The sequence below is a fragment of the Malurus melanocephalus genome, unplaced genomic scaffold (genome assembly GCF_030028575.1).
Source record: "Malurus melanocephalus ecotype Western Australia unplaced genomic scaffold, MMel_1.1 scaffold_234, whole genome shotgun sequence".
Lineage (NCBI taxonomy): Eukaryota > Metazoa > Chordata > Aves > Passeriformes > Maluridae > Malurus > Malurus melanocephalus.
In genome coordinates this window covers 1,124,716-1,138,419 of record NW_026623466.1, presented here as the reverse complement: position 1 = coordinate 1,138,419, position 13,704 = coordinate 1,124,716, and the positions used below count along the sequence as shown (strand labels likewise).

At 39.2% G+C, this 13,704-nt stretch overlaps 1 protein-coding gene across 1 annotated transcript in view; it reads right to left on the bottom strand.

The window, feature by feature from the left end:
* The window catches only part of AFF3 (ALF transcription elongation factor 3), a 307,610-nt gene that overhangs the window by 5,116 nt on the left and 288,790 nt on the right, over nucleotides 1-13,704 (bottom strand). The window contains exons 15-18 of the mRNA XM_057374860.1: nucleotides 9,544-9,607; nucleotides 6,755-6,891; nucleotides 4,628-4,699; nucleotides 2,172-2,265 (exon numbers count right to left, since the gene is read on the bottom strand). Coding sequence (XP_057230843.1) covers nucleotides 2,172-2,265; nucleotides 4,628-4,699; nucleotides 6,755-6,891; nucleotides 9,544-9,607 — 367 coding nt within the window. The remainder of the gene's footprint in view (nucleotides 1-2,171; nucleotides 2,266-4,627; nucleotides 4,700-6,754; nucleotides 6,892-9,543; nucleotides 9,608-13,704) is intronic.

The window sequence follows — 13,704 nt, the reverse complement described above, 5'->3', positions numbered from 1 at the left end:
GGAAAAGCTAAGGCAAAAAAGGCAAAAAGGAAAAGTTCTCAATTACCATCCTAAATAGAACCAACCTAGGAATCCAGTGTTTGATCCTCCTACAGAATAGATGCTTTTTTYYCCCCCTTTCTTTTCTGATCTCTCTCAGAACTACTTGTTCTCATTTTTCAAGTGTAATGGAAACTGAGTAYCTATCTATTATTTATTTACAGAGTTGAAAGCAGGAAAATTTGAAAATTTGAGTTAAGGATACTTCCACGTAAATGTAACCAGCCTCTGCCTTACTTCACACAGCTTCCCACACACCTTTTTATCTCATGTTTTAGGAATATTGCTTCAGCTTCCTCTCAGTTCTGCACCAGTAAGGATGGGATAAGGATTCTAAAGAGTGTAATGTTATAAGGGACCATCTCTTATCCCACTTTCCTTACTGCAACCCATTCTCCTGATTTCTTTATGCTCTCATATATGCCTGGCCCCAAATATCTCTGCCTTCGTTTTAATTCTCTGCTGCATAAATTTTTTTCAATGGAAATAAAACCCTTAAAGGAGATTTAAATAAATTTTTTTTCTTTTCTAAAATAGAAGTGTGTCTAATTTTCCCTGCAGATGTGTGACAAGGTTTAAAATCTTTCCCTGACTGATAATATATGTGGAAGTTCTTAATGCAGTCAGCATTTAATGTCACTTAGTTTTGAAAGCTTTTCGATACCAAATATGAAAGGAGTGGAGAATTGGCTTGTTTTCCACTGAAAATTATAGCAAATGGATTTTTTTTYCCATTTTTGCTTTCAAAGGTGAGAATACTTTCTAATGTGAAGCTATGCTATCAGTGTATCAGCAGGAGCTCTGAAAAAAACCCAAACTCTTCTTGGCTACAGTACAGTSCAAGTCCATTTTATGTTTGCTGTGAAACAGTCTCTGTCTGTTAGCAGGAGACATTTCACATGGTTGAGAGTCTGACCATCCTTTTCTTAATACAGCTATTCTCTGAACTGGCCAAGAAAAAGAAAGTACTACTATAGGCATATATTTCTTACCCCTGAAATCAAGTAGTTGTTAGAGAAACACAATGTGTTGAATTATATATTGCTAAATTTTTGAAGGAATTACATTGACTTCAATTTCCATTTGACAATAATGGATCTGTCAATTCCCTTCCATGTCTTCATGTGTTCAGAATCTGGTTATGAGCATTCGTGCTTGTATTTGAATTTTTTTATTCACAAAATGTCAAAGGATGGATGTTTTTCATTCCAGGGTTCTTCCATCTGCAAAAAAAACCCCAACCCTGTGTTCAAAGACAAATGGCTGTTCAGGTCCCACAAAGCAGTTTGYCTTRAAACACTTGTACATTCTCTTTTTTWWTTWTTTTTTYTTAATTAGGAAGATAAARGCTAATTTTYRTGTTTTTCCRTCAAATGCTGRATGGATTGACTRCTAGGTGAGCTTCACCTGAAAGATTTTGTGCTCGAGATACTTTCTAGAGAAAGCTAGAAAGCTAGCTGCCTGTCAAAGAACATATATTAAAATACTTTGAGAGACTTTCGGTCTTTTTCAAAATAAGCAATGCTTTGATTTGTCAGAGAGTGGAAAATGGAAGCAGTAACAGGTGAAACAAAGCAGGAAGGGGAAGCCAACAGTGCCATGTCAAGAATGTGGCAGTTCGTCTGTCTGCCCTCTGATGCTTCTGTACAACTCCTGCTCAGTGTGGGCTGTTTGACAGTGYCCTGGGTAAGAAGATGTCCCACTGYACTGYCCAACCTGCTGATGCTGCTCAGTGGAAGTCCTGTACCTAAAGATTGATTGAGATCAAAGTCTTCAACTCATGGGAAATCCAGTGGGAAGTGTAATCCCGATGGGGATTCTTAGAGCAAAATCTGCAAAACCTATTCACAACAGAGCTGGATAGCACTAGACAATCAACCAAGAATAATCTGAAAATACCTGTTTGATAGTACAACAAATGTATCATCCTTTGTGAAGGGACACAGTGTGTATTTTTCAAAGAGGTACCCTTGTGAAGATAACTAGAGCTCAGGTGTTGCCATGGGATTCTACAGTAAAACTCCACTGACTTCACAGGGGAAAAACTAATGCCAGCACAGCTACTGTTCTAGCAGGATGCTGTATCTCCTGGAAAGACACATTAATCTAAAACCATGCCATAAATAATGTACCTTRAAATACTCAATAAGCGCTTTTGAATACTTGACTGCGTGGTCTCTCTTGAGTCGGAACATCCTCCAGTACAGAAGGGCCAGGCAGCGGTAGCTGCAATATAAGGGAGAAAGTAATGGGTGAGTCCTGAATAGAAATCTCACTGAATTATCTTAAATTCTCAAACTAACATAGAGTGGAAGGCTGACAGCACCTTGCTTACAGTTTTTATCACCATTTGTTGGCAATACTTCTCACTTTGCCAGGGCAGGTCATGCTGACAAATGCTACCAGCGAGATACTAAACAAACTATACTCAGAAGAGTCTGGGCTCCGAGACCTTGATCTGACTTGAAGTCTGCACACTTGACCAAAAGTTTCTCTCATGAAAAGAAACATCCTGAACCCAACATACACRTAGTTTTCTATTTTTTCTTGTAAATGTATAGAAAGCCTTTTGAGATATGTTATCCTGGGACTTTATTGTAATAGCCTGGACCCTGTATACTGAACTTGGGTTATAGTGAATGTATTTTTGTATACACCCAGTGGTCTCTTCCAGCAGCTGGAGATGGCTGGAATACAGAAAAACCTTGGACCTGGCACTGATTTCAGTGGCCAAGCTCCTCTGTAGGAAACCAAAACAGAGACTGTGTTGGAGCSTGGGGGTTATTCCCAGGCCTGATCTGGTCCCCAGAGAAAACCAGCAGTGGACAGGAACTGTCTGTCCCTGTGCTCCACATTACTCTGCTGAGTGCCACACACCTTTAAAGCTACATAATTAAATGAGAGTAATAGCTATTGACCATAATTATGTACCACAATAGCTGATAGTCAGTATTCAAGACATATACACTCTTTTCTTTGCTAGTGGCTTTAGGTGTACCAGTCTATTTTCCAAATTGAGAACCACCACCACCTCTTCCCAGCAAGCTTTTTGATTGAAAAAGTGTGAAAAGTGAGGCAAATGTGAAAGTGCCCCATGGTACCACCACTTTTGAAGCAAAAACCCTGTGTGTTTTGCTTTTCCTTTGGCAGCAGAAGCCTTGTTTTTAAAAGCACTATTTATCCTTGGAGCCAATCTGGAGCACCAGAATGTGCCTTGAGTTTGGAASTGCAGAGTGTTTCCCATTTCCCCCCGCTCAAGAGCTGCCCACACCTCAGCGAACGCTTCGCATTAGCAAATTGTCTCAGAAAAGAAACCATTGCAGCCAGGGCTGCTGATCCCGCCCGCCTGCTGTCCGGAAAGCCGGCGGTGAAATGCCGCCCGTGGCCGCTGGAGGACAGTGTCTCCCCAGGAGAAGCGGCGCCGGGAGCTGGCAGCCTGCCCGCCGGGTGCCGGGAGCAGCCGCGGGATGYGGCGGCCGCGCAGCCACCACCATCACTCTCCCTCTGTCACCTTCACAGGTACAGCACATATGCAAATGGTGTCAGCTCATCTGCTGGCTGGCAGACGGTGAGTTAAGATTGCCATTCATCGCCCAGAGAAGGCTCCGTCTGCTTTCTCTCGCGCTGACCTTTCTCCTGCTGGAACAGATGCAGCGGCTCCCTGAATTTGGATGTGGTTCCGCACGCACCGAAGCGCTCCGGCAGTTCTCAGCGAGCCTTTGTAATATGGCTTTATATGTTCTTTTTAAACCGTTCTGTAGTCATTTTCCCATCTAAGCATTTTTAAAGCAATTGCCGTTAATACATTCTGTGAGCCTCCCGATGGCACAGAAAATCAGTGACAGAGAAAGGGCATTAAAAAAAAAAAATTGCATCTCTGAATATTTTGTTCCTTTTTATACAAATGATTAATTAGGGCTCCTTATTTATGGAGGCTAAAGATGCATTTAATTTGGATTTTAAACAGATGGTTAATAGATGTTAAAAACACACTTGCTGATTGTAAATGTCCACTTACTGAGACTCAGTAACCATGTAATAGGTATTTTATGTATTAACTACRTAGAYATTGAATTAAAATTTGATTTTAATAASATTCTAGTATTTTACTGGCAATCAGCAACCACCCTATAGAATCTAAGGTGCTTACATATATATCTAGAAATCTCAATTTAGTAKATAATCCAAAAGGCTTAATTATCCCCATCACCATATTGCCCTTCATATAATATAAATATAATTTACGATTATTGAGCTTAAAATGTCAGCCAAAAAAGAACTTACCAAGCCGTTGGTACAAAAGTACATCACTCATAAAAACAACAAACCATCAGGCATTTAAAAATTAATTACACTGACATACCATAGCTAGCCTGTCACAGTCAATAAATAAGTATRAATTGCTTATTTACAGAGACGGAGTTCAGACTTGTTACAGTGATACAAGGGCTGGACCTTCCCAGAGCAGAAAGTATTCTCTTAATTTCAATAGAGAACATAATTCTATCTGGCTGCATCCACAATCTGATTTTCAAGAACTGGTTCACTGCAGAAAAGAAGCCTTTTGAGGAAAGCTTGATCTACTAACCATAATGCTGCCAGCTGTTTTTCTTCTGGYGTGGCGTTGGGGCCTGAGTGGGTTTTTAGTCTCACTGCATACCTTAAGCAAGAAGAAAGAAGCCAACGTGAGTTAACTGAGACAACTTTATATTACTGATCACAGAGCTACACTGGCCAATGTCGTCTGATCTGCCCCTTTATACATATTTGTTCTAGTTACCAGACATACATGTGTTTTCCTGGTTGTGTTWCAGAGCTATTTTGTCATTAGCAGTGCATCCCTGCACTCTTGAAACAGCTGTGAACTCCCTTGATCATCCATCAGTCCAGAGGGAAGCCTAAGCTGGCGAGGTGACACTTCCTACCAAAATAACCTCTGCTGCTGCAGAGACCCAGTTACACAGAGTTCATGCAGAAAGGGTTTTGGAGCGTTTGAAGGCAGACAGCCTGCCTGAAGCTGGTGCTGACCTCACCCTGCCAGTTCTGAGTGTGTCTACCCAGATTTGCTCCTCCGAGCACAGCATGGCAGAGGGGGAACATGTGGCTCAGAGCTATTTTTGCTCACATGACATTACATTCAAATTCTATAAATATTAAAGATTCACAGAGGCAGCACTGCTGTTTCAAAAGTGTATGTGCTATGCAATCACAAATTGGTTTCTGGAACTCTCAGCTTCCAGCAGAATATCTGAACAACAGACAAGGTTGGAACAACACACAGCGCTTCTGGGCTCACTTCCAGAAAAATACCTGTTCCCCCCATAATTACCTGCTTGTGATTTTTTCTTATCTTTGCTTTCAAACTTTAATTCTGGTATCTGTGCAAAGATTCAGTATGCACATTTTGTTTCTACAGGCATACCTAGCAAACTGCTTATTTTTCTGAGTTSCAGCAAGTGAGATCAACAGCAATTCACACTACAACACAGCCACAGTTATACACATTATTGAAAGCTATGGATCTGCAAGCAAAATTCATTTCCAGAGTTAGARCCATATATTTACTACTATGAGAAAAGACAGGGCAGACAAAGAAAGAGCTTTCTGCCTTTTGGGGAAAAAAAAAATGTAGGGAGGAATTATAGAAATGGGAAAAAAAAGGGAAAAAATTGCAGAGATGGAATGTACTATTCTCTTACAGAAAAAGAAGTATTTGATTTTGTTAAATAACCTTGCAGTTAGAAAGCTGGCCTCAATCCACTGAAATGCATGAGAAGACAGCCCTAAGTGGAATAATATGCCAGTGGAATTGTTAAAATGTGAGAAMATTTTCGTATCAACACTAAATCCAAAAGAATGCTTTTGTTTTAGAAGCAAAAGCTTCTAAAATGAAGCTCTCATTCATTATGAATATGATTAAAACTGAAAATGTGTTACTTCCTGTGAACTTAATGGCAACAAGGACTGCATAGTTGACTGTCCTCAGGAATGATAGCATGGTCACAGTCAGTGCAGATTTCTCAACAGTCTGTCTGGGGTCACTCCCTCAGCTGCTGCAGTGATTTTGACCYTTGCTTTCTCTACCAATGACACCTCCAGTAATGTTAATTTTGTACCAAATATAATGAAGAAAAGGACTTAAGAGACATATTTTCTTCAGAGGGACTGTGGATAGCACTGAATTCTAGACTGCCCTGTTTGAAAAGCCATGAAGATGACTAAAGGTAGGGGTGAGCTTCAGGGTGAGCTGTGCTGCTGACTCCACCAGCCACATTAGGAGCACACACATCAAATGGACTTGGAGTGTCCATTTTTCTATCACTGTTCACATCTTGTTTCAGGTAACCTTTAATCAGCAATCTTAAACATGTTGCAACATTTTTCAAGTTAGCATTGCATGAGAATGTTTTGTTATGGATTACTGGTTTTCTCCATTCAGTAACTCAGGACTTACATCACGACTCTCTTGAAGTAATTTGCRACTCAAGTAACCATAAAATCTTCAGGTTTTTTTGAACATGTTTTTGTATTCTTCACAGTTTCTTGATTTAATTTCCAAAGAAATCACAGATAGTACATATATATTACATATGACTAACCAGGCAYGTGTAAGGAGTTCAACTTCTTCGCTTTTACTGCATGGACAAAACTATGTGATAATGCAGATAAGCATGTTTGCAGARTAACTCCTGAGATAATTTCCTCCTTTTCCTACCTGATGAGTTCAACTGTTTCTGAATACATGGTATAAGGGGATTTAGATTCCATTGGGCCYTGTTCCATTGCATTCCCACACTCAATAAACGATAGTGCTGCTTCTGCATAATTCAGTGCCTTTCCAAACTTTTCCACCTAGAAAGAAAAAATAAGGACACAGAGATATAGTGATATACTGTAATCATCAAGATGTGGTTACATTTGATGGGATTTTCTCAACATATATTGTAAACTTGACACAAGTTGATATATCTTCAGATTCACAATTTTTCCTGTGAGAAACCTAAAACCCATCAAACCCTGTGCATCAGTGAAAATCATAAGATATAGAAAGTAGAGTTGAAAAAGGCTCTAAGATTATTTGTTCCACACTCTTACGTCCAAAGAAGGATTGGCTCTGCCTAGGAGATTCCCAACARTGTTTGTCAAAGCTCTTCCAGTGCTGGAAATCCCATAAACTCATACTGACTTTTGTTCCAGCTTTCATTAAAAATGGTTTCATGCATCTTTTCAAATGCAGTTTTTTATCACTCAATGAAGAAAGGTAACGGATATCATGAACTAGGAGAAGAGAATTAAATACTCGACTACTAACTCTTATCTCTGTTCTCCTGTCTTTTTACCCCTACCATTTTCAGCATTGTTCTCATCAGGAATTTACTTTTATATCCTCCTACTCTTTCAGGGACTGTGCTGCTCCCTCAGCATCTTCTGCCATCTTCCTTCTTTGTCCCATTTCTTCTCCTATTTTTGGTACTTCTTTGTCTCTATGTATTTGTGCACTTATATGGATATACACACATATCCTCAGTAACAGTGCATATACAAATACGCATATAATGTTCATATGTGTACACTTACATGCCACTTATCTGTCCTCAGAATTTCATTTTTCATGTAAAGAGAGAGATGAATCATACTAATACCTCTCTGTCCTGACTTCTCTCTCCTTCAGTCAGAACTCCTGCGGTACATAAAGCCCATTAATGGACTGGATGCATTTGGTTGAAATCTGATGCACACAGTGAAAGGTTAATGGACCTTATTCTTTTCCAAGGGATAAAGATTTTAAATAGTAACTTTGGAATGGCACACTAGCTTCAATCTATTTTAGGTTCTTATATGACTCCCACTGAGATCATATCAGAGAACTTCACAAACTTTTTATTATATTTCTCCCCCTGATGCTCCAGTGCAGGTGGAAGTGCTATTATCCCAATTTCACAGATGGGGGACTGAGGAGYAGAGAGACTTAGAGTAATTTTCAAGCTGCTCATTCTAAGTGCCTGTGTCAGGTAGTGCAGTGCCAAAGTGGAGGTGTTGAGCCCAGCAAGGTAATTCAAAGTGCCTGGAGGAACTTTGGCAATATGGCATTTTCCCCAGGATGCCTACACAGCCAGGGAGGGAGGGGAAGCACCTGCAAAGAGCTGTTCGCAAGGTGTAAGTAAGGTGCTGGTCCACTGTGTAGGGAAGCTGAATGTGGAGGATATTTCAACCACCTGATACTGATAGAAGCCTATTTAAACCATGTCTAAGTGACTTTCATGCAGCAAACTTGTGGCAGAAAGCAGAAAATAATACTTGCAACTCCTCTTTTTGGGAGTCTACCATAAAAACATTTCTCTCCAGGCTAAGATTTTCCTTTGCATATTAAGTGATCCTTTCCATTCTGTTTAAAGCAACACACTAAAATGCACCACTTGTACCTCTCCACAATATTTTCTGATTTTAAGAYTCACTTTAGAGTAATATGAAATTGAATAAACCACAGAAATTTGTGCTAATAAACCCAGGTAGAATGTAAAACTCGGTGTTAGTGTCTTAAATTAAGTACCTTCTGCTTCCTTGGTCTTTTTACATTCTGCACAGCTGAGAAAAGAGAGGTGAAGAAACAGAGGCTCTGAGCCACCTTTCTTCTTTCCCGGTGGTATGACAGCGAAGTGTCTGTCTGACAGAGTAAGGCAGGAAGGCAGCTACTCCCACCTGCTAGGCAGCCATGCTGATGCTGTCCCACTCCACATACTGCCATCCCAGAGACCTCATGGTCTTAGGATTGTGCTGGCTTATCCATCATGCTGGACAAACATAGCCTTGGAGAAAACTGAGGGACAGCTAAACAGAGTTCTGCTGCAGCACCGCATACTGTGTTGCACCCATTTGTTTGGGAAGACAAGCATCTCTTCAGTGCAACTTGGATCCCCCTTTTTTCTTACTGGCTACATTTTTAGACAGGTCAAAGCCAGGGTCAAGAATCTGTTTGTTGCATTGGTACTTTGTGTGCTAAGTGTTCCTCTGGTGTCACACACATTCCTCATGTGCTTCTGATTATGCTGGGAAACTTCTGCCATGAAACCAGGATTGRCAGTATTACAAATAATAATAATACAAAATACTGATTGAAAAGCCAAAGCCCTTCAAAAAAAAGTACAAATACCTCAGCCATCAGACCAAATTTGGAGATGCAATTATAGGACCTAGCCAGCTAGTTAAACTGAGAAGATAGGTATGTGGATCCTTTATGCAGCCCCCATTACTATAGTTACTAATTAAAGCAAAGCAATAAATGGAAAGTTTTATTTATCCAGGCCTTTATCTCAGTAAGTCATTATTTGTTAAGTCATAGTTTATTGGGCTATGAACATTTGATTATATAAACATTTCTTAATTTAACAAGCCTAGCCATCCTTATAATAGATTTTATAATTTCCCCAGCAATATAGCACTGATGAAGAAACTGCATTACAAAAATTATTTGGAGCAAAGTAACTGGAAAGAAAATGTTCTCACCATTGCATCTGCTTTATGCTTCTTCCTTTTAGCTTCCTGCATAAAGTAATCTGCATTGCGTGGTCTACCAGGGGAAAATAAGAAGACATTTTATTATTTTCTGGAGTGCAGAATATTTTAAGGTTATTTTTCCCTTATTTTAAACCTGATTTGCAAACATTTTTTATGAAGAAAATACACTTATCGTGTAACCATGCATCTTCTATTTTCAAATTGCTGCCTGTGGAGACAATAGCATTTATGGCTGTTCCCATTCTTTAGAAGTCAGTGATTCAAAGTAAAAAAAGGCTAATAAAATGCATTTTTATGGATTATATAAACTGCTTCCCAAATTAGTGTGGTTCTGATCTGCAAAATGGATACAAGCGTTAAGCMGCAAAAGGTATTTTGTCTTCTCCTCTCCCTGGTGCATGCTTACCTCTTTTTCTGTTCCTCTCTGTACAGTGTTATTTGCCTTGGCTTCTCCCTCCTCTCAAAACAAGTGTGTGTTTAATCTCTCCACTTTGAAAACACACATTGAACCTGCTTGCCTCCGCTGCCACATCTTGCTCTTCTCCCTCTTATCTATAAGCATGCTGAGTGCTGTTTACTTTGCTGCCTGGAGTTCATCTCTGACTCACTGCTGGGCCACCTGCTGCAATTCCACTGGCATTCCTCATGCCAGTTTCTCCACTAATTTCTCCTCAAACAGATCAGGGAGACTCCATCCCTTCCTTAACCTACCTGACCTACTGACTGCAGGGCACAAATTCAGCTTCTGTCCCTGTCCTGAAATTCACAAATCCATTTGTAACTAGATTTATCCATCTCATTCAAACTGAAAACAAACTGATGTCTCCTTATCACCATGTCAGTGAGCTCCTCATGGCTGAAACAAATTTCTTCATCTCCTCCCACAAGCTCTCCCTACAGCACCTTTCTCACCCACTGTGGGGAACACCTTTTAACCATGTCATTTCAGACCATAATCTTGCATCTTCAGTCATTGCCTCTCTTAAAAGTCCTCACATTTCCTGACCCTGCAGATTCTTCCAGTCTCATAGCTGAAATATGTCCTGCTTCTTCTCAGCTTATACTGTGGCTACTATATCCTTGTCTCTCTCAGAGAGTAARGTTTTAACTTGCAAAATAGTTTTCTTAGTATTGGTTAGAATGTCATCCCTTTGTTCTCATCTCAAGAAAATGAGATATTCCTGAGTAATTGGAGTATGAGTTCTGATGTTTTTACCATTCATGCTTTTAAGAGCTTGGTGTTGTAAATGATATATTATTATAGCCACTCAGCAATCTGTTATATGTTAGCTCCAATAGGCAGCTCAGCTCCACACAATCATTCACTCATTTCCCTCACATGGGATGGGGGAGAGAATCAGAAGAGTAAAAGCATGGAAAAGTAAGAAAACTTGCACATTGAGATAAAGACAGACTAATAGATAAAGCAAAGCAGAATAAGGAATTCATCCACTGCTTCCAGTGGACAGGCAGGTGTTCAGCCATCTCATAGAAAGCAAGGCTTCAAAATAATTAACAGTAACTTGGGCAGACAAATGGCATCACTCCAAATATTCAACCCTTCTTCTTTCTTCTCCCAGCTTTATATGCTGAGCATGACACCACATGGTGTGGTCAGCAGGAGTCAGCTGTCCCAGCTRTGTTCCCTCCCAACTCCATGTGCACTGCCAGCCTCCCTGCTGGAGCTGTGGGGTGAGAGGCAAAAAAGGCCTTGAGGCTGCATGAGTACTGCTCAGCAATCACTAAAACATGCCTGTATTACCAGATTTCCTCATGGATCCTGATCCACCACAGGAGCTATTAGGAACAAAACACTATCCCAGCCCAAAAGATTTATGCTCCTAACTTTTTTTCTTGAAATTAGGATTTCTCACACATGTGTTTAACAAAATGTTTTGTGTCAGTCAGAGAAGATGCAGATCTAAAAAGTGAAGCGGGATGGATGAGTAAAACATTTGTGCTGATAGCAGTAAGAACATGTTCAGATCCATAACTGAGGTAAGTGGGAGAATGGGGAGCCTCGTGACAGAAGAGGACAGCCATACACCTTCCTTAAGAACATAAGGCTATTTGAACAGTGTATTCACCTAGTCTGTTTCTTTCTACTAACATGCACATGGTTTTGAGGACATTTAATCACATCAGAGAAGGTTAGTCAACCATATTTTGAAGAGAAGAAAGGAGAAATATAATTAGATAGAAATGAAATTCAAAGTCTGGCTAATTTAGAATGATTTCTGTCTTAAAAAACTTGTTGATATAAAAACATCCAACTTTCTTTGAAATATTATTGTCCCACAGAGTGAAATTTCACCCCAGAATACTCTACCTGTTAGGTCAGAACGGGGACTAGACAGGTTTGTGTCCCAGTATCTCATAACCTACTGCCAATACAAATACTTCCTATGCCCCAGAAGACGTTCTTAATAAGAAGAACATCTAAAACTGGCCTTGGTCAATTACAAAATATTACACATTGAAACAGTGATAGCTTTGCACAGAAAAATAACTATGTTTTCAGAAACACTGAAAGAATTCTTAAAAAAATGTTAAGTTCTGTCTTTCTTCATCTTGTGCAATCACCTACAAAAGATAGTTTACTGTGAAGTACCAAAAAGCAAAGCCAAATAGAACAAACCAACAAACCAAGTCTCATTCCTCTGAATTGATGAAAGTGATGAACTTTTACATGAACCTGTCAAACTCAGGTTGTTAAAATACATCCTCTTCAACATTGCCTCCTATATATCACCCAGCACTATATGTCTAATTTCCTTGTCTGAAGCATGTTAAGAGGCTGTAAAAACAAAGTGAGATAACACAATGTAATTATGGTTGACTTATTTATAAGTTAATTGTAAAATGGTTTTTAACTTGCAGCAGGATTTATTATCCTGAGTTATTATTAGCAATGAAGGTATTAACATGAGACATGAACATTCCTGAACCAAGAAGACTTGCATTGAGGGCCCTGCTATGGGATAGTTAAACATAACACAGAAACTGAAGTCATTGGCTTGTACTAAGCTGCTTGCAAAATCTAATATTAAAAAAAAAAAGCTATTAAAATGCCATTTTAAAGCAAAGCATAAATATATTCTCCAYATGAATGTTTAGGTATTTACATAGAAAAAATACAAGATTGATTTAAAAATCAGGGCATGTCTAACAGAAATTAAGATGCATTGGGAAAAAATGGATAGGGCATCATTTTTATTAGCTTCTTAAACAGAACTTGTTCAGTAGTGTTAATAAACATGCCAAGTCAAATTCTRATGTCTTTATGCCACCTATGAAATACTACTGTTCAATTTATCGCTACATGTTAATGACCTTTTTATTCAGATAACTAATGTGCATGTTAGGTGAAAATGGGAAGCTGAAATGTCCAATACATTCAATATATGTTTTTGTGTAATTTTAGTAAAAAAAAGGATGCTTAGATTTAATTATTTTCTGGTTTGTTTTGTTTTTAATTAGAATTAAAGGTTTCAAATTCAGTTTTCTTTAGGTTCCCACTGCACATGAATATAATCTGTCTTTTTAAATTCAGTACACTGGTTTAAATTACTATGTCATGAAGTAAAAAAATAAGAAAAAACTGCCTCTTTTATGGGCTCCTTGAAGAGAAGAGGTTGCCTCAGCTCACAGACACATGAAGTCACATGAGAAAAGTGATGCATAAATTAATTATTCTGCATAGCTCTTTTGCATACTGCACATTTTGTATCTTTGAAGTTTGTTAGTCATATTTTGACTTTACACACTCTGAAGTTATAGTGACCAAGAACCCATCTGTACTACAAACATGAAGGTCCATGCAAACCGGCTCTGTAGCTTGGCCTATTTAGTTACATTGGTGATAATCCCAGACTGGAGACTTTACAGGTAATCCCACTGGATGCTAATTTCAGATATTCTATGTTATTGGTGAGAGGCATTTTGAGGAGAAGCAAATGTGTTTTCCCACTGATGACATYCAGAAAAATCTGTGGCTAAAACCCTTTTCAGGTCTTCGGTCTCAGCTTTGCAGTCCCTCTGCAACACCTTTGCCACAGCTTGAGAACCAAGAGAAAAAAAAAAGTGTTTACAGGATTAAAATGATGCTAGGCTACTGGTTCAGCTGGGGTGCCTGTGGGTAACTCTTTC